The sequence below is a fragment of the Stenella coeruleoalba genome (genome assembly GCF_951394435.1).
Source record: "Stenella coeruleoalba genome assembly, chromosome: 10".
Taxonomy (NCBI): Eukaryota; Metazoa; Chordata; class Mammalia; order Artiodactyla; family Delphinidae; genus Stenella; species Stenella coeruleoalba.
This window is the reverse complement of record NC_137156.1, coordinates 2627055-2648964: the sequence shown is the minus strand read 5'-3', so window position 1 is coordinate 2648964 and position 21910 is coordinate 2627055. Positions and strand designations below refer to the sequence as shown.

Below are 21910 nucleotides of genomic sequence, written 5' to 3'. Positions count from 1 at the left end.
AAAGAAAAAAAAAAGAAAGCAAACTCCAAATTTTGTCTTATAAAAGAGGTTGATATCAGAATCCCATGTATAACAAAAAAGATTAACTGTTTCAATTTTATTAAGGAACCACCTTCCTTTCAAGACCTATTCAATTGCTACTATTGTCACTGCATTGTCAAAGTAAAAATCCTTAATTTTGTTACAATAGTGGTGAAGGAGTGTTGATCAACATGTTCCTGAAACCACGCACCTGAACAATGGCCTGCCTTTGTATTCTTCTCTGTTCTATCAAGGCTTCTTCATCTTCCTCCTCAACATCGAAGTCTTCAAGGCTTAGAAAAAATTACACACATCCGTGTAATTAACTTCAAACACAGAGACTCCAAAAGCATTACGTTTATACATTTTAAAAAAATAAAAGCTGGAAAATGTAGGTCATCGGTACATTGAGCAAAAATCTTAAGCCAGCCCACTCCATCCTTGCTTTCGAACTGTCCTGGTTTGGAATCCTGGCAAGTAACTTAACCTTCTGCGTCTCATTTTCCTCCTCACCTGTTTCATAGCACAAAGACTGGGAACAAAAGAAAGATGCCTAAGTTTAAAAGGCATCACTAGCTGTGCCTTGTAGTAAAGTCATTTCATCTCCGCAGCCCTCGTTTCCACACCTATACAACAAGAGGGGGGCTGGGATACACAAGTAAACTGCTACCTTTTCTGGGTCACAGAAGCCCTTGAGAGCTATAGATCCTTTCCCCACCCAAAATGCACAGGTAGACATTTGCACACAATCTGAAGGGAAAGTGGCTCTCCCTGCAAACACTGCCCCGAGCGGTTCAGATGGTCCCCCAAGAACCCCGCACTCTTCATGATCGCTCCTAGCGCAGCCCTTTCTACGACCTGCTGGGTGTTCACTGCAGAGGTGTAAGCGACCTGCACTTGGAAGGTACCAGGTCTGCGCAGGACACTTTCCCTCCACTCAGCCCTCTTCTCTCCCAGCTCCAACCAGGGCTCCTCAGCTCAAGCGCTGCTAACACTAGGACGGTTCTGTGCGGTGGGGCATATCCTATGCACCGGAGGATGCAGAACAGTGTCCCTGGCCTCCCGCTACTAGATGACAACTAAACAGGTCTTCAGGCATCACCAAAACATCCCAGGGAGGCAAAGCTCCCCCCGCTGAGAACCACTGCTCTGAATTCGTCTCACTTGTTTTTGAGATGTGCCATTTAGACAACGAAGTTTGCATTAAAAACTGTCCCCGCGAGTTTATTAGGCTGAACATTTCTGCATTTTCCACACTATAACAGGCACAGCAAGTGTGTACCGTTTACACAAAATGCAAAGTCTACACTTAGTAAAAAAAATCCCCCCACCAAAACTGGTAACTGAGATTGGCAGGATACCTCTATGGTTCCTAATGAAAATATAAAAGGAAAGGCTCGTGATAAAGTGACGGCCCATATTCACCCCAGCCAAACCCAAATTCAGACAACCATGACCTCTGTCACATAACCTATAAAACCTGCACAGAAGATGAACTTAAACAGGGTCAAATTAATGTATTTGCTTAAAATATTCAGAAGGAAATTAAAGATTTACAAGTCAAACAGTGTTTCTCTGATTTGGAAAAAGGAAATTATAGGAAAGTTCCGTTCTTACTTATCATCAGATGAAGATTCCTGCTCAACTTTCATTCCTTCAGAAAGACTTCCTTTAAATTTATCTTCCTTTACTTTGCTTCTGCTCCTACGTCTACGACCACCCCGTGACCGAGACCGCCTTCTCAGGCGTGATCTGCTCCTTCGACCTCTGTCCCTGTTTGAGGAGAAGAAGAAGACATATTTTAAAGGTCAATTAAAGCTGAGGAGGCTGTGAGTTTGCTGGGCGTAGGGGTAGTACAGGGACTCTCTGTACCTTTCAAAAGTTCAGCTCTGTTGTGAATCCAAAAGCGTTCTAAAAGTCAAGTCTTTAAAAACAGTTGAAATTTTTAAACAAAATTAACACACCATCAGTAAGATATGGATACCCAGCCTCACTGACGACAACTAAACCACAGCTACTCTTCTTATGAACTACAAAGGGGCGCGAGGGAACTGTCGGGCTCTGTACCTCGATGGCAGCTGTGCAGCCACACATCTGTCGAAGCTCACAACTTTACAACAAAAAGGGTGAATTTTACTTTATGTAAATAACATATCTCGATAGACTTGATTTTTAAAAAGATCACTGCTGAATAAAGTACGGGAAAGACAAAGGTGACAGAAATTATACGTCTAGTTAATATGGCCCTCAGACATTGTTATAAATGCCCTGTTAACCAAACAGAAAGTGACTTCAGAGTGCAAGTATGAAGGTGGAAGTCTGTGTGAGACAGTGCTGTGGGGCCCCCAAGAGAAGGCTGTGAGTCTACAAAGGGCTGATAAACTATGTTCGTGTCACATCAGACCATGTTTATCTCAGATTTCTTCTGAAAACTTACTAAAACAACATTAAAAGGAACAATGACAAAATAAAACCTTCAGTCAAAGACAATGTGAAGAGATGTGACAACAGATACCAATAAAAGCTTGAAACATGCAAAGTGGACAGAAAAGCAGCAGCAGATCAAATCTAAATCTTAGTCCAATAGGGACGCACAGGGTAAATAAGAAACAAGTCAGGGCCTGCCACAAAGCCCCAGAAAGTCTCAAGATCTGGAGATACTGTATCCTCTGAAGGACGGAGTACAAGGGAGAAGCTAAAGAGAATTGGCTGAAATCCTTTAGGAGCAGCGTGACTTGGTATATTCCCCTTTCTGACTCAGTGGAGAATGCCACCGGCCGCCCCTCCCCACACTATCGCAGGAAACTTAATATTCACTTTACAGAGAGGTAGTGGTGGTTGTGAAAACTGGCCCACGGTACTGGAGGGCACTGCACTGGGAAGAGAAGGGTTAAGGGGGGACCCACATTATTTAGGACCAGAACTCTACTGGCAGCCATGTCTTACTCTCCAGCAGATGAGGAGATTCTGGAAAACTCACAAGCCCAAAAGGAAAGATCTACAGTCACTGATACACTAATCCGCCACCAAACCACAAGTTCCAGGTTGTCCGAATGGAAGAAAGCTTCCATCTAGCGTTCTAAACCAGAATAGAAAAATAAATAAATAAACAGTCATCTGCGACTCTCCTGGCAGTCCAGTGGTTAGGACTCTGTACTTCCACGTCAGGGGGACCAGGTTCCATCCCTGGTCAGAGACCTAAGATCCTACTCTCATGGAGACGATAGGCAGATGAATCAGAATAGGCAGCAAGGGAGGATCCACCTGGTGGAGGAAAGTCCTCAAATGAAAAGGCAAACAAGCAGCCAAAGAAATCTGGGTAGAAACAATACACAGGGAAGAGGAGAGACTACAGAGAAGAAAAGCGCCACAAAATAGACTCATTATCATCTATGACATAAAGATGCTACTTCCATAAAATGAGAGTAAAATGTTATTAAAAAACAGCCAACAAGGTCTTGGAAATTTAAAAAATTATGAGTGTGCAGAAGGGAGAAAAACAAAATCAACAGAAAGGTAAGAAGGCAGATTGAGAAAGCTTCTCAAGACTGAAAGTAGAACAAAAGGACAAATATAAAAGATGAGCGAGAAACACATTCACAGAAAGAGAGACAAAATGAAAAGGCAGAGACTTCGTACCAGATGAAGGAACAAGATAAAACCCCAGAAGAACAACTAAATGAAGGAGAGATAGGCAACCATCCAGAAAAAGAATTCCAAATAATGACAGTGAAGATGATCCAGGATGTTGGAAAAAGAATGGAGGCAAAGATCGAGAAGATGCAAGAAATGTTTAACAAAGGCCTAGAAGAATTAAAGAACAAACAAACAGAGATGAACAATACAATACCTGAAATGAAAACTACACTAGCAGGAATCAATAGCAGAATAACTGAGGCAGAACAACGGATAAGTGACAAGGAAGACAGAATGGAGGAATTCACTGCTGTGGAACAGAATAAAGAAAAAAGAATGAAAAGAAATGAAGACAGCCTAAGAGACCTCTGGGATAACATTAAACACAACATTTGCATTATAGGGGTCCCAGAAGGAGAAGAGAGAGAGAAATGACCCGAGAAAATATCTGAAGAGGTTATAGTCAAAAATTTCCCTAACATGGGAAAGGAAATAGCCACCCAAGTCCAGGAAGCACAGAGTCCCAGGCAGGATAAACCCAAGGAGAAACAAACATTATTGAAATCAACAAGGGAAAAATGACAAATAACATACAAGGGAACTCTCATAAGGTTAACAGCTGATTTCTCAGCAGAAACTCTACAAGCCAGAAGGGAGTAGCACGATATATTCAAAGTGATGAAAGGGAAGAACCTACGATCAAGATTACTCTACCCAGCAAAGATCTCATTCAGATTCGATGGAGAAATCAAAAGCTTTACAGACAAGCAAAAGCTAAGAGAATTCAGCCTATCAAACCACCCCTACAACAAATGCTAAAGGAACTTCTCTAAGTGGGAAACACAAGAGAAGAAGAGGACCTACAAAAACAAACCCATAACAATTAAGAAAACGGTAATAGGAAGACAAATATCGATAATTACCTTAAACGTGAAAGGATTAAATGCTCCCACCAAAAGACACAGGCCTGCTGAATGGATACAATAACAAGACCCATATATATGCTGTCTACAAGAGACCCACTTCAGACCTAGGGACACATACAGACTGAAAGTGAGGGGATGGAAAAAGATACTCTATGCAAATGGAAATCAAAAGAAAGCTGGAGTAGCTATACTCACATCAGATAAAACAGACTTAAAAATAAAGACTGTTACAAGAGACAAGGAAGGACACTACATAATGGTCAAGGGATCACTCTGAGAAAACAATTATAAATATTCACGCACCCAACATAGCAGCACCTCAATACATAAGACAACTGTTAATAGCTATAAAAGAGGAAATTGACAGTAACACAGTAATAGTGGGGGACTTAAACACCTCACTTACACCAATGGACAGATCATCCAGACAGAAAATTAATAAGGAAACACAAACTTTAAATGACACAAGAGACCAGATAGATTTAATTGATATTTAAAGGACATTCCATCCCAAAACAGCAGATTACACTTTCTTCTCAAGTGCACACAGAACATTCTCCAGGATTGATCAAAACTTGGGTCACAAATCAAACCTCAGTAAATTTAAGAAAATTGAAATCACAACAAGCATCATTTCCGACCACAATGCTATGAGATTAGAAATCAATTACAGGGAAAAGAACGTAAAAAACACAGACACATGGAGGGTAAACAATACGCTACTAAATAACCAAGAGAGTCACTGAAGAAATCAAAGAGGAAGTCTAACAATACCTGGAGACTAATGACAATGAAAACACGACGATCCAAAACCTATGGGATGCAGCAAAAGCAGTTCTAAGAGGGAAATTTATAGTAATACAAGCCTACCTCAAGAAACAAGAAAAATCTCAAATAAACAATCTAACCTTGCACCTAAAGGAACTAGAGAAAGAAGAACAAACAAAACCCAAAGTTAGTAGAAGGAAAGAAATCATAAAGATCAGAGCAGAAATAAATGAAATAGAAACAAAGAAAACAATAGCAAAGATCAATAAAACTAAAAGCTGGTTCTTTGAGAAGATAAACAAAATTGATAAACCTTTAGCCAGACTCATTAAGAAAAAGAGGAAGAGGACTCAAATCAATAAAATTAGAAATGAAAAGGAGAAGTTACAATGGACACCACAGAAATACAAAGCATCGTAAGAGACTACTACAAGCAACTCTATGCCAATAAAATGGACAACCTGGAAGAAATGGGCAAGTTCTTAGAAAGGTATAACCTTCTAAGAATGAACTAGGAAGAAACAGAAAATATGAACAGACCAATCACAAGTAATGAAATTGAAACTGTGATCAAAAATCTTCCAACAAACAAAAGTCCAGGACCAGATGGCTTCACAGGTGAATTCTATCAAACATTTAGAGAAGAGCTAACACCCATCCTTCTCAAACTCTTCCAAAAAACTGCGGAGGAAGGAACACTCCCAAACTCATTCTATGAGGCCACCATCACCCTGATACCAAAACCAGACAAAGAAACTACAAAAAAAAATATTACAGACCAAAATCACTGATGAATACAGATGCAAAAATCCTCAACAAAATACTAGCAAATGGAATCCAACAACACATTAAAAGGATCATACACCATGATCAAGTGGGATTTATCCTAGGGATGAAAGGATTCTTCAATATACGCAAATCAATCAATGTGATACACCATACTAACAAACTGAAGGAGAAAAACCATATGATCACCTCAATAGATGCAGAAAAAGCTTCTGACAAAGTTCAACACCCATTTATGATAAAAACTCTGTAGAAAGTGGGCATAGAGGGAACCAACCTCAACATAATAAAGGCCATATATGACAAACCCACAGCAAACATCATTCTCAATGGTGAAAAACTGAAAGCATTTCCTCTAAGATCAGGAACAAGACAAGGATGTCCACTCTCACCACTATCATTCAACATAGTTTTGGAAGTCCTAGCCACGGCAATCAGAGAAGAAAAAGAAATAAAAAGAATACAAATTGGAAAAGAAGAAGTAAAATTGTCACTGTCTGCAGATGACATGATACTATACACAGATAATCCTAAAGATGCCACCAGAAAACTACTAGAGCTAATCAATGCATTTGGTAAAGTTGCAGGATACAAAATTAATGCACCGAAATCTCTTGCATTCCTATACACTAACAACTAAATATCAGAAAGAGAAATTAAGGAAACAATTCCATTCACCATTGCAACAAAAAGAATAAAATACCTAGGAATAAACCTACCTAAGGAGATAAAAGACCTGTACTCAGAAAACTATAAGACACTGATGAAAGGAATCAAAAATGACACAAACAGATGGAAACATATACCATGTTCTTGGATGGAAGAATCAATATTGCGAAAATTTCTACATTACCCAAAGCAATCGAGAGATTCAATGCAATCCCTATCAAATTACCAGTGGCACTTTTTACAGAACTAGAACAAAAAATCTTAAAATCTGTATGGAGACACAAAAGACCCCGAATAGCCAAAGCAGTCTTGAGGGAAAAACACGAGATGGAGGAATCAGACTATATTACAAAGCTACAGTAATCAAGACAATATGGTACTGGCACAGAAACAGAAATATAGATCAATGGAACAGGATATAAAGCCCAGAGATAAACCGACACACCTATGGTGAACTAATCAATGGCAAAGGAGGCAAGGATATACAATGCAGAAAAGACAGTCTCTTCAATAAGTGGTGCTGGGAAAACTGGACAGCTACATGTAAAAGAATGAAATTAGAACACTCCCTAACACCATACACAAAAATAAACTCAAAATGGATTAGAGACCTAAATGTAAGACCAGACACTATAAAACTCTTAGAGGAAAACATAAGCAAAACAGTCTTTGACATAAATCACAGCAAGATCTTTTTTGATCCACCTCCTAGAGTAATGGGAATAAAAACAAAAATAAACAAATGGGACCTAATGAAACTTCAAGGCTTTTGCACAGCAAAGGAAACCATAAACAAAACGAAAAAACAACCCTCAGAATGGGAGAATATATTTGCAAACTAATCAACAAAGGATTAATCTCCAAAATATATAAAAAACTCATGCAGCTCAATATTAAAAAAACAAACAACCCAATCCAAAAATGGGCAGAAGACCTAAATAGACATTTCTCCAAAGACATACAGATGGCCGAGAAGCACGTGAAAAGCTGCTCAACATCACTAATTATTAGTGAAATGCAAATCAAAACTACAATGAAGTATCACCTCACACCAGTTAGAATGGGCATCATCAGAAAATCTACAAACAACAAATGCTGGAGAGGGTGTGGAGAAAAGGGAACCCTCTTGCACTGTTGGTGGGAATGTAAATTAATACAATCACTATGGAGAACAGTATGGAGGTTCCTTAAAAAACTAAAAATAGAATTACCATATGACCCAGCAATCCCACTACTGGGCATATACCCAAGAAAACCATAATTCAAAAAGACACGTGCACCCCAATGTTCATTGCAGCAGTACCTACAATAGCCAGGTCATGGAAGCAACCTAAATGTCCATCGACAGACGAATGGATAAAGAAGATGTGGTACATATATACAATGGAAATATTACTCAGCCATAAAAAATAATGAAATTGGGTCATTTATAGAGACGTGGATGGATCTAGAGACTGTCATACAGAGTGAAGTAAGTCAGAAAGAGATAAACAAATATCGTATATTAACGCATATATGTGGAACCTAGAAAAATGGTACAGATGAACTGGTCTGAAGGGCAGAAATAGAGACACATATGTAGAGAACAAACGTATGGACAACAGAGGGGAAAGCGGTGGGGGGCAGTGGTGGTGGAGTTTGGGAATGACATAAAAGAACCTGCTGTATAAAAATAAAATAAAATAAATTAAAAAAAAAAAAAGATGAGAGAGGGGGAAGTCAGTGTAACAATTTATAAGGTCTAATTGGAAAAAATCCAGAAAATAATGGGGGAGAAAGCAAACAAAAACATGAGAAAATTTCCCAGTACAGGCAGCCATAATCTCCCTGCTTTAAAGGGCCTATCTAGTGCCCCGCAAAATAAGTGGAAAAGAAGGAGCTGCTCATCAAGGCATTATTACAGTGAAATTTCGGAACACAGGACATTTCTTATAAAAAGAGAAAGAAAAAAGCAAGTCCTATAACGAAACGCCCTCTTATCAGAGGAGGACTTCTGAATAGCAATAAGGGAAGCTAGAAATCAGTGGAATAACAGTTTAAAAATTCTTAAGAAAATGATCTCAAACTAGAATTCTATTCCTTGATAAATCAGCAATGAGAATAACAGGCATTTTTTAGAGACACAGTTCCCCAAAATTGTCCTTTATGTTCACTTTCCTCAAAAAGCTATTGGAGATGCATTAGCAAACAAGGAGGTAAAGCAAGAAACTGGATACAGGAAACGGAATCACAACGTCAGAGAAGAACAAGGGACTCTGGAAAAGGGAAGCAAATCCTACGCAAACTACCGTCAGCTTGGAGCCAGAAGGCTGGGAGCATGAGAGTCCTCTCTTCCCCTCTCCCACCGACTGCTTGCTCTGGAATGAACGGTATGTATACGATCACAATGATTACATTAACCTCGACCATGTCCATCTGCAAGAAATGTGATGAAACTGGGCAGAACAGAAACGTGTGAGGAACAGTATTAAAAAAACTAATGAAACCAAAACATATGGCAATAACTTAAAAAAATTTAGACAAACACACTATCAAGGCATTTCCACTTCTGAGAATCTAGTACACAAAAACATTCAAAGAGGGCTTCCCTGGTGGCGCAGTGGTTGAGAGTACACCTGCCGATGCAGGGGACGCAGGTTCGTGCCCCGGTCCGGGAAGATCCCACATGCTGTGGAGCGGCTGGGCCTGTGAGCCATGGCCGTTGAGCCTGCGCGTCCGGAGCCTGTGCTCCGCAACAGGGGAGGCCACAACAGTGAGAGGACCACATACCGCCAAAAAAAAAAAAAAAAAAAAAAAAATCAAAGATACATACATAAAGACTGGTTTCTACTGCTGTGAGTTAAAAGAGATCTTCACCCAAAGAGTCTTTCACGTCTACTGAGGACATCGTCTCCAAGTCGTGTTCTTAAGAGGACCAAATACAAGTTCACAGAAAAATAAATACAGAGCTGCAACTATGGAATGACAGGATACTTATTTATTACTGTGATCTAGCCTGCTAGTTAAAAGAAAAATCATAAGCCTAGTTCATTTAGTATTTATCTCTCTTTAAAACAGAGGAAAAAAAATGTCCTACTTAAAAAAAAAAAAGATTGTGTTTTTAACGAACATGGATTTATATAAATTTGAAGGAAAACTCTATTAAAGAAAAATCAGTGTGTGTGAAACATCACACGTTGGTAATAGAAAACTATATGGCGTCACAGCTACAATTTTTCAGAGAAAACTTTGTTAAGAAAACCTACCAACTGAGCTTCAAAAACAGTCAGAATTTGACGGATCAAACGGGTATCTTTACCTTCTCCGAGGAGACCGGCTTCTTCTTCTGGGAGATCGGCTCCGTCTGAGGGGGGAGCGGGACCTCCTCCTAACAGGAGATCTACTGGCTCTTCTTCGGGCTGGAGACCACCTACTGATTGGGCTGGCATCTTTTGACCTTTCCCGCCTACTGAGGATGTCATCTCGAGGTCGTGTTCTTAAGGGGACCAAATACAAGTTCAAAGAAGAATAAATCAAATCAGAATAAATGAATTTCTTCTGCATGTAAAGAACACTTGAAGAAAGGGCACATTAACCTAAAGGTAGTAAACACAGATTAATAAGTTTTGTAACAAAAATTCAGATGATCACAGTGACATCTGGTGTTACGGCAGACACACAATAGAAGGTCTACTTCCTCTGGTCTCACAATTTGAAGAATTATTAAAGATTATTCATATTGTTAAAGCCACTGATTTTAACTTCAGATAAACAAATAAAACTTGCCCAAGTGAGTAATAATATTCCATTCCCTTGGTTTGAATACTGTTTTCTTTTTAAATTTTTGACATTTTTGCAATTAAGAGCCTTATTTTTAATGTATCAGTTAAGAATAAAACCCCCCTTAAAAGTCAACATTAACCTCAGAAGAGGAAATACAGGTAAGAGTTTAGGGAAAAGGACAGTCCACCTAGTCATCGAAGTAAATATTGGTATAACTTATCTGGAAGGAAATGTGGCAGTTAACTTTCTAAAATGTAAATGTACATAATCTCAGACTGCAAATCCACTTCTATGAATCTATTCTAAAAGAAACGTAACACAGAACCAATGGATGTCTTTGCAAACAATCATGAAAAACTGGAACCAACCTCAACTTTCGTCAGTTTCAACAAGGGAATGGTTAAATATATTATGGTACATCTACGCTGTGAAATACCATGTTGCTATTCTTGATATATGAAGAATTAAAAACGATCCTTATGTATTGTCACAGAAGTGTTTCATGAAAAAAGAAAATCACTGTTAACATAAATAGTATGAATCCTATTTTTAAGAAAAAACGCATACATACAATTGTATGTGCATAGTAAAGGGGCTAGAAAGAGACAGTCTTCTTTGGAGTGGCAGCAGAGGAGGGATGGAAAAAGTGAATTTACAGGCTTCCAGCACAATTTAAATTTCTCTTTAATTAGCATGTATCTCTTCTGCAACTAAAAATAAAAATTTGTTTCAAATATTCAACTCTAGTCCTTGATAAACTCCTCCTCAGAATTTCCTTTTCAAACTGAAAGCAACAGAAAGAGAACAGGACCTTAAGAACGACGTCAGATAACACCAGCAACACTGTCTCCACAGAGCTGCAGGCAGAGCCATTGCATTACACTGCTTAGAAGAGTCAACAGGATCTCTTAAGATACAGCACTTTGAAAATAGCATTCTTGAAGCTTCTCAAAACATAGGATGATTTATTTAAACTTCAAGGCCAGTTCAGATTTATACCCATACACAGGAAACATTAACATGCAACAGTAGATGGCTAGGAATTCAGTTATCTTTGCATGGTATAAGCCGACATTCTTTTAGAAACTTGGTTGGTAATTTCTCATGTCTAATTACTGAATATAAAGACATTAAAAAATCAGTTTCTAAAGTAGCTTTTGGACTAATCTAAACAACACCCTCCCCTCTCCGCCAAAATCCCTTCTGTGCCTTTACTCATCAGTTCTATGACCCTAGGTAAGTTAGATAACCTCTCAATCTATTTTCTCAATTATAAATTAAGTATGACTTACTTCACTCTGTATTGTCAGAAAGAGAAAAACGAATACCGTATGCTAACAACTATATACGGAAACTAAAAAAGCAGTACTGATGAACCTAGTGGCAGGATAGGAATAAAGACGCAGATGTGGAGAACGGACTTGAGGACTCGGGGAGGGGGAAGGGCAAGCTGGGACGAAGTGAGAGAGTGGCATGGACATATATACACTACCAAACGTAAAATAGATAGCTAGTGGGAAGCAGCCGCATAGCACAGGGAGATCAGCTCGGTGCTCTGTGACCACCTAGAAGGGTGGGATAGGGAGGGTGGGAGGAAGGCTCAAGAGGGAGGGGATATGGGGATATATGTATACATATAGTTGATTCAATTTGTTGTACAGCAGAAACTAACACAACATTGTAAAGCAATTATACTCCAATAAAGATGTGAAAAAAAAATGATGACCAAAAAAAAATTAAGTATGAGGATCACTCCACTTCATGAGAGACAATCATGAGAACTTATGAGAAAAGAATTGATGGACCAAATGTATATGAAATATTTTCATTATTATTGATAAAAAATAAAATCACTTTACACTATTCTTCCTAAACTTAAGAGGTACTATTTATTTTTTTCAATGAGATTACAAGTATATGAATTAGTAACAGAAAAAAACTTCCAGTTTTAATTTAATTATATTTTGGGGACCAAAAAAGACAACTGTAGTTCCAATCATATTGTCAGAATTCAAAATCATGTCAATTCAAAAGAATGGACAGATCACAATCCTTAAACTGATACCTCCATTTTTTAAATTGTCAGCCCATACTGTTCAAAGAAGAATCCCTACTCTGGAACTATACAATCTCCTTACCCATAAAATGGGCACACATAGACTTATCAGCCAAATTACTTGGATTTAAAGGAGTGATTCTGCACGTCAAATACTAAATTAAGAACTTTTAAAATGTCAATAAAATTAAAAATCACCTAGAGTCAAGATACTGACAAAAAAGTGCAAACATTAATATAGTTAGTTAGTGGACAGGGTTATACATAACACTATAAAACTCATTACCATCTCATTTTTATTGTCCACAAGTTCTAGTTTCTCCTCTGAAATCTGCTGCAATACAGCTTTGCAGTCAAGTTACCTTGGCGAAGAAAGGCGTCTCCGTTCAGGCTCCCTGCGTTTTCTTTCCAAGGATCGGCTCTTGGCTCTCCTACCAGGAGACAGAGTTCGAGAAGGTGACTTGCTTTGCTTAGACCTTCTATCGTTTAAGAGTGGAGATCGACTTCTTCTTGACTTATCACGTTGTTTCGGAGACAAGCTTCTTCTTTTGGGACTACGACCAGGTCTTCTACTGGGGGACCTATTTTCTTTCCCAGAGGAAGCATCTTTAGAGGGAGATTTAATTGGCTTCTTCTCTTTATCAGTTTCAGACCTTTTCGATTTTCTCTCTTTGGACCGTGACCTTCTGTCTTTGGATTTACCTCTCAAGTCAATTGGGGATCTAGATTTTTTGCCTCGATCACGACTTCTACTTTCATTTATAATTGGGGATTTTTTCCTATCTTTTGACTTACTTTTATCTTCAATTTTCACCTTGTCATCGGCGGGAGATCTGGCCTTCCCAATCTTCTCTTGAGAGCGCCTTCTAAGGGTAGGAGACTTGGACTTTCTTGCCTGATCTTGAGACTTGCTTCGTTTGGAGGGACTTTTGGACTTTTTCCTCTCCTTTGACTTGCTCCTCGTCGCCTTCTCTTTAACTATTTCCACACCTCCCTTACTTTTCTTTTTATCAGACCTATGTCTAGTCCGTTCTTTGGATCTGCTTTTACTTCGTTTTTTTGTACTATTTTTATTGTCCATAAGTTCAAGTTTCCCCTTCGTACTTGAAGATCTAGTACTAGACCTATTTCCATTTCGTGCCTTTTCATGAATCTCCCCCTCCTCTTCAGAGCCAGACTCATAGCCTTGTAATATGAGCCCCATGCCAGACTGGACCTTTCCTTCCATTAACTCATTATCAAGTTCAGCTTTAATCAAGGCCCTCTGTTTCTCCAAGTCTTCCAGCAAAGCTAAATCATCAAGTTTAGTTCTTTTTGCTGGAGACATACCTTCTTTGTCAGAAGCATCAATAACCTCTTTTCTTTTGTGTTTCTTATGTTTATGCTTATGTTTATGTTTTTTATCCTTGTCTTCTTCTGAAGAATGTTTATGTTTCTTATGTTTACTTCTGTGTTTATGCTTCTTTTTTTTGTGACGACTGTGCTTATTTTGAGATTGGTCTTCCGATACTTCTCCATTTTCTTCATTTACACTCTTTTCAGAATTATCAGCATCTTCCATCCTATAAATGTATCAAACACATTTAAAAGTCACATCATTTATCAAGCATTCAGAATCATAACAAAATAATAGCAATGACAAAAAATACATCTCAATGGGATACAAGAAGTTAGTCACTGAAATATTTTATTTCAAAGGTATATGGCAAGAACTGAGTTGAACAGTGATTTAACTTTCATTTGTTTCTAATGGTTGAACTCAAATACCAAAAGTATTACAGGAAATACATAATGGGGGAGGTTAACATAATTATACTTAATAGAATAAGGAAGGGAATCCAAACCAGGTGCAACAAATTGTTAATGCTGACTTCCTTAAACAGTCACTCAAGTAACTTGGTTTTTAAACCAGCATTTCCCACACAACTCAACACCAAAGGAACCGCCCCTCCCATTTTCTTTTTCCGTAAAACATTAGTAATGACATATATTGGGACACTCATCTCCTTCTCCACTTGGATTCAGAAATATACATGTATTTAAATCTCTAGCGCCAATACAGAGCTGCACCCAAAAGCAGCAGTCCCTTCACGTGCACAGGCGGCTGCTGGCTGATGCTGATATTGTAAACACATCCCCAGGGTTAAAAACTTCAAAGTTGGGCTTCCCTGGTGGTGCAGTGGTTGAGAGTCCGCCTGCCGATGCAGGGGACACGGGTTCGTGCCCCGGTCCGGGAGGATCCCACGTGCCGCGGAGCGGCTGGGCCCATGAGCCATGGCCGCTGAGCCTGTGCGTCTGGAGCCTGTGCTCCGCAACGGGAGAGGCCACAGCAGTGAGAGGCCCACGTACCGCAAAAAAAAAAAAAAAAGGGTGAGTAACACTGTCCTAAAGAATGAGTAAGAAATTAACCACAAGGGTTAAGGGGTACTTTAGATATAGGAAAAAAGATCAGTGTTACCAGGGCGTCAAACTTGTGGAAGAGACTGGTCTAACGGAGGTTAAGATCTCAAGTGGACCAATTCCAGATGAAAAGATATAGTATGGGATTCTGGAAGCACACGGTTGAGACAGTCAGAGGCTCAGGAACTGCAAGGTTAAGCTACTGGATGGATGGTCTGTAATGCTACTGCTGTTATGGTCCTCCAGCCAGGTCTCAGTCTTCAGTACACTTGGGGGATGAGGGGCGGGGCGAGCAGCACAACACAGCACAGCATGCTTGTGAAGTTACTCGCTCGCAACAATGAGGGGGTGTGGAGAACATGGAGAACATACAACTACCACATGGCACGAACTTTGAATTTGGGGTGCCAGACTGCCAGTGTCCGTTTCTGGCACTATGCACTGTGGGAAAGGAGAAAGTATTAAACGATGCTGCAGAGGAAGCCGTGTCTGCAGCTGAGTCAGGTTTCAGTCTGGCCTGACTTCTCTCAGATGTGGTATAAGAAGACACAGGATAGATGAAGTAGTGTTCTGGGATCATCAAATTTTCTCAGAGATTTGGAAAAGGAAAGTGTAATTTTTGTGTTTAAAAAAGAAAAAACCAACATGGCTTTATCAAGGAGGGGGGAAAAATCACAGATTTAGGGTGAAGATACAAAGACATTTCAACTTTGATCCTTGTATAGACTACAACCTCATACAGGTAACCACCTCCCTTCCCCAGAATCTCCCAGCCCACAGTCTAGAAGGTGAGCTATGTGTCGGTTTTTCTGAACCTTGAGTTACAGAGAGAAAAGCTTGAGAAAAACAGAACTAGGCTAATTCAAGATACAGAAGTAGGTACGGAGAACCTTTTTAAGGTCGGGAAGGGTTTTCAGGTATATAAAATCTCAGTGTCCAAAGTACAAAATTCTAGTCAATAAGCTAAAACCCAAACAATGTAGGGCAGCGGTCCCCAACCTTTTTGGCACCAGGGACCGGTTTCATGGAAGACAGGTTTTCCACGGACGGGGTAGCGGGGGATGGTTCAGGCAGAAACACGAGCGACGGGGAGCCACGGGGAGCCATGCGGAGCGGCAGATGAAGCTTTGCTCGCTCACCTCCTGCTGTGCGGCCCGGTTCCTAACAGGCCGCGCACCGGCGCACCAGTAACGGTCCGCAGCCGGGGAGTTGGGGACCCCTGATCTAGGGAATTCCCTGGTGGTCCAGTGGTTAGGACTCCATGCTCTCACAGCCAAGGGCCTGGGTTCAATCCCTGGTTGGGGACCTAAAATCCCAGAAGCTGCACAGGGCAGCAAAAAAACAAACTCAAACCATCTGAAGACCCTCTAAGTATCCTCAAGAAAAAGGAGAGTTGGGTGGTAAGGTCTCCAGAGCCAGACTACCTGGGCTCAGTTCCTGGTCTCACTACTTACTAGTCGTGTGGCCTTAGGTGAGTTTAAGCTTGATGGAGAAAGGAGCAGTACCCAGCTCAAGGCACGCGGTAAGGACAGCACAGTGCTGGTTAACAGACATCAAGGATAGCGAGGCCTAGCACAACCCTAGGGCCCCAAAAGTAAGTTGTTCTTATTGTTCAGACACTGGATAAATGTGCTCCCCACCGTGGATACTGTGCAGCTGCAGACAGACACTAAGAATGTTATTTTAAGGAATCCTGGCGGGAGCGAGGATCCCCAAGTCAAACGGCCTTGTTCCAACGCTGCCTGCAATGGGACACCTCTAATGTGACCTTAGACAAGCTACTCCCCTGTGCCTCAGTTTCCTCCACTGTAAAAACGGGGGACATAACAGTACTGGCAAATCACAGGTTTGTCGCAGCAATGAGTTCACACAAATTAAACTGTCACACAAAGTGCTCAAGTACTGCCTCTGCCTATGTCCCCAGGACAGATGAGACTTCACATTCAAGGAGGTGGACGGGACTCGCCTAAGGGCAGGTGTATCTCAAGCTGGTGAGAAGGCTGGTATTACATTCAAAGTCAGAGCTCTTGCATTTGCTCAAAGATGCTTTTAAAATGTCAGGTCATGTCACCACTCTGAGTGAAAACTGACTACTGTTTCCTACCTTATTCAGAGCAAAAACTTAAACTCTCTCTGAGTCCTATACTATCAGTCCAACCCGTCCACCACCCTGAACCCCTCGTTCCCTCCCACCCTCACTGCTCTCCTCCCACAGCAGGGGCTCTCCCACCAAAGGGCCTGGCACGCTTCCCCCAGACACAGCGCTGCTGCCCCTGGCCCACCTCAGGCCTTTGCTCAAATTACACTTCCTCAGCCAGGCCTCCGGGCCAGTTCCTTTTAACTGCTACCCCACCCTAGCCCACACAGATGCGCTTTCTCTGCTTAACTGCCCTCCACTTAATAGAATTCTTATTCATCTCTCCCTATTGTAACACAAGCCCTAAGAGGGCAGGATCTGAATCTGTTTAGCTCGATGCTCTATCCCCGAGGCCCATAAGATGATCTAAGCTAGAGCAGGTACTCAGTATTTGTTGTGTCAAAGAAATGATCTACATGGAGTAACATATAGAAACGGTATCACTGACTACAGCTGGTTTACACTGTCTGCACCCGCACTCGCAGCTCTTGACGGTGAACGCTTTTCACTCACTCACACCCCCAGTGCCCCATACAGTGCACGTGCCTATTTCTTGACGGCAAGACCCTCAAACGATTTAAATTTAACCACCTCCCGCAGAAAAATCTGCTCTTTTAACCCTTTTCCAATGCTTCCTATAATTTACAAGTCTTCCAAGGAGTTTCAATCAAAATTCTTAAGAGTTTACCCACAGGGGGCTTCCCTGGTGGTGCAGTGGTTGAGAGTCCGCCTGCCGATGCAGGGGACACGGGTTCGGGCCCCGGTCCGGGAAGATCCCACATGCCACGTAGCGGCTGGGCCCGTGAGCCATGGCCACTGAGCCTGCGCGTCCAGAGCCTGTGCTCCGCAACGGGAGAGGCCCGCGTACCGCAAAAAAAAAAAAAAAAAAAAGAGTTTACCCACAGAGGAAGTAATTTCCTTCAAAAGAAAATCAAGCTCCTAAAGCCTCTGAGAATGAAGACTGACATCGCGGTTCCCAATGTTACTAAACAGTCATTCCCATGAGTGACCCCAGTTTTCCTTGTAACTTAATGAATGTAATTCAAGAAATAATGACTAGGCTGCTAATGAAACGCTACCAGTGCCTTAGGGCCAGCGAGGTTAACCTTAGTAACTAACCCCAGAGTCCTCCTACACTGGGGTTAGGCAGAGAGCAGACCTTCAGCCTCTTCCGTTGATCTCTCAAGGCAAATTTCAAAGAAAATAACGAGTGAAGTCTGACTAGGTAAATCAGGGAAAGTTGAACTCAACGAGTAAGTGAACTCGTAACATACCACATATAATGCACGAGCTTGTGCGAGGTCAGCTAATTGAGGTTCATTATCAACAACGCTCTTCTAAAGCTTTAGGAAAAGGCTTCTTGTAAAGAAACCTGATCATCTTCCTGGATGGTTCATATTAACAATAAACACACATATACAAACTCCATATACATGACTTTATACTTTAACATTTACATCTTGCAACCTAACACTGCACATTTAGCAGGTGTATGTCTACACTCAACTGGTCTACAACAGGTTTGTCCTAAACCAGTACGTACTGAGAGCTGAGTAACATCCTTCAAATCTCACTTGGAAACAGAGCTGAATTCAAAGTGCAGACAGTATGGAAGTGTTCAGCAGTATTCATTCACGTGTCTGGTTAAATACATTGTACAAGTTTCACCCTTCAAGCAACCCAGGGTCTTGGGGCATCTGGCACAATGAAAATAGCCATGGAACAACTTTAAAATAGTGACCAGTTACCAACCTCTAGCGTTATTCTAACTTCCTCTTTCACATATTTTTTTCAAAGAATATTCTTAATAACATCTTATTCGGGAAGCATTCAATTCATGCTTTGCAGTTGGGGGCAAGGGGGAGCAAAATGAATGCCACTGCATTTTATAAGGAAAATAATTAAGCCTGTTTCTCTATGTAGATGTAAAAATAAAAATGGATTCAAAAGACCAACTAGTCTTAAAACGAACCTTCCTCTGCCCCCACCTTCTCCAAGTGGGATATTAAGTTTCAAAGAGTTAGAACTGTCATATCATGAAAACGGACCTTTCTAGGACACTGGAAATAAATAAAAATGATTTCAAATGTTAAAGGCTATTTTTAAAAGGAGCCACACTGTATAGCGAGGGACCAGACAGTACAGAAGTCAGGAGCAGGGCTCTAGAACTAGACTGCCTGGGTTTCAATCCTGCATCTGTCACTTAGTGTGACCTTGGGCAAGCTAACTTAATTTCTCCATACTTCCGTTTCCTCATCTGTAAAATGTGGGAAATAACAGTATCCACCTCCGTCGGGTTGTTAGAAGGATTGACTGAGGTGATATTTGTTCAGTACCTGGTCTTGGTAAGTGCAAGTAAGTCAATGCATATAAAAATTTAAATGCTTAAAACCATCGAAAAAGGCTGAACTAAAGAGACTGACAAATGTAAAAGCCACTAAAAGGCCTTCAGGGAGCTTAAAACTATTTTATACGTTTACCTTTTCTAAATGTTCCACTTGGAATAGACTCCATGTAACTGTGAACTCCTCACTGGGTCCTCAAAAAAAAACTATTAAGACACTACATTCCAGCATTCACTGCGGGCAGCCAACAGGGTACCTGCTTTCTTAGCAAACTGTCATTTTCTATGGCAAAACATTTTCAAATAAGTGAAAGTGGGACACACACAGGCCACACATTCCATGCAAAACAAGTGTCGAGGAGGGGGGAGGTGGAATTAAAGACTATCTCAGGGTCATTCATACTGCAGGGGCCAAAAGAAATATTATTAAATCTAGTGTTATTTGAATATGTAAATAAACATGGCTGAGCCACTCCTCAAAAGGAATCTGAACTGTCCGTGAAATCAAATAAATGGACATACTATAGAACTTTAAACAGATTACTAGAAAAATCAGCTGCGTTGCCTAAGGTTTGGACCATCTTGTCATGAAGACTGGAACTGGGCCTCACTGTGAACTTGAGGAGAAACAAAAAGAGGCAAAGTCTACCCAGAACTTCGGAATCCATTTGCCCTCTTTTAAGTCAAATTGAAGTGAAGATAATAAAGCAGCTTTCAGAGGCCTCTAATGAAAAACTTCGTAAATACCTCTGTCTAGCTGAGTAAAACAAATGACTGAGCAGTCCAGAACTGGACGCACAGCAACGAAGCGATGGGCTGGCTGGTGGCAAAGATTTCTCCTCTCTCTCAGTCCAAAGTTGCTGGGAGAATGTATCTACCTCTTTCCTAAGACGTCAGGAAACAAATCAGATAATGCGAATGCAAAAACAAAGGTCGCTATAGGAATACTGTTTTAAAATCCATTCTCTTCTAGGTTCTTGAGTTTTCCTAACAAACACACGAAAAACAAGATACTGCTTTTAGTTAAGCAACGGTCACCCCTGCAGCATGTACAAGTCTGTTTTCGCTCGGCCGCATCGATCCTTATATTAGCTTAATTACAGACATGAAGTGCTTGGGTTTGGAAGTAGCTAACAATTTCTACTTCTTCCACTCGTACTCCCAAAGAAGCACTATAAACTCAGGCCAAAAATGCTAGGCCTCAAAACCGAGGACTTGATCTTACTTTGTCTCAAGTTTGCAAGTTGGCAAATTGCAGTAATAGGCCGGGGGGGGAGGGGAAGGGGGGATATCGGGTGGATGCTGGAGTAGATACAGGGTGGCAGGAGAAAGCACCCCGCCAGCCGCAAACTACAGCTCTGGGGTGGTCAAGGAGCACGGCCCCGGCACCCCTTCTCCTCCCTGCTTTCAGGTCCCAAGACTGACAAGGGCAGCAGAAGCACCGGGGGAACCGCCTGCGGAGGGAAGGTCTCAAGGCTCGCCCGCGCCGCCCTGCTGCTCGGGGGCCCGCACCGAGGCCGCCGGGAGCCCCGCTCGTCCCCGCGGACTGCAGGCGGGCAGGCGCGCCCCCGCTGGAGCCGCGCGCTCGGGACCTGTAGAGGCCGCTCGCGCCCACGCCTCCCGGGGCAACGACGCGGCAGGCCCGGCCGCCCTCCACCCAGCAGCCGCGGCCTCCCGGCGAGCGGAGCGCGCAGGCCGCCCGCCCGCGCCCCACGACGCCTCGCGGGAGGCAAAGTTTGGCCACGGCCCCAGGGCCCGAACTTTCCCGCCCGCCCGCCCGGGCAGCTCTCCACCCGTTCCCCCTCGGCCGACCCCGGGCTCCGGCCTTCCGCGCTCCTAGACTACTTACTCTGGCTGTTCCCGCAGCGACTGAGCCTCCGCGGCGGCCATCTTGAACTTCCTGACTCCTGGGCGGCGGTGGCGGTGGCTGCCCGGACGGTGGAAGCCACTGGAGGAGGAGGAAGAGGGAGCAGGGCCGTCGCGCATGTGCCGACAGCGTCGGGAACCGTGGAACTCAGAATTGCTCGGAGAATCCGGATATAAAATGCATCCGGGGACAGGGCGCACTAGCGTCATGACGCACTTCCGCGACGGGGCGGGGCTGCGGCGGCGAGGGCTGGGGCTTTAAAGGCACGCGTTGATTGGGTTAGAACCGACGTTACGTTCTAGGACCCCGGTGGAAAAAGGGGGTGTCCGCCTTGCGGGCGCGGTTCCGAGAACTAGTTACATTGTGGGGCCCACGGTTGGGTTAAAATTCTCAAACTGGGGCAAACAAGATGACTTTGCTTTTAAATGCCTTTTACTGTCTAGATAAGTCAATGTGAAGCGGCATTAAAGCAAACTGTAGAAAGGCAGGAGTACTGGAAACCTAGGACTGTGCCTAGAACATAGGGAACTATTTTTAT

General features: G+C 42.0%; 1 protein-coding gene across 6 annotated transcripts in view; it reads right to left on the bottom strand.

Moving 5' to 3' along the window:
• Positions 1-21529, bottom strand: part of PRP4K (pre-mRNA processing factor kinase PRP4K) — a 40851-nt gene extending 19322 nt beyond the window's left edge. For all 6 annotated transcript variants that reach the window (XR_013830321.1, XR_013830322.1, XR_013830323.1 and 3 more), the window contains exons 1-5: positions 21355-21529; positions 12987-14186; positions 10105-10281; positions 1639-1794; positions 233-314 (exon numbers count right to left, since the gene is read on the bottom strand). Coding sequence is in view for 1 of the 6 variants with exons in the window: in XM_079935362.1 (XP_079791488.1) it covers positions 233-314; positions 1639-1794; positions 10105-10281; positions 12987-14186; positions 21355-21491 (1752 nt within the window). In the remaining 5 variants the exon portion in view is untranslated. The remainder of the gene's footprint in view (positions 1-232; positions 315-1638; positions 1795-10104; positions 10282-12986; positions 14187-21354) is intronic.
• Positions 21530-21910: the final 381 nt, after the last annotated feature.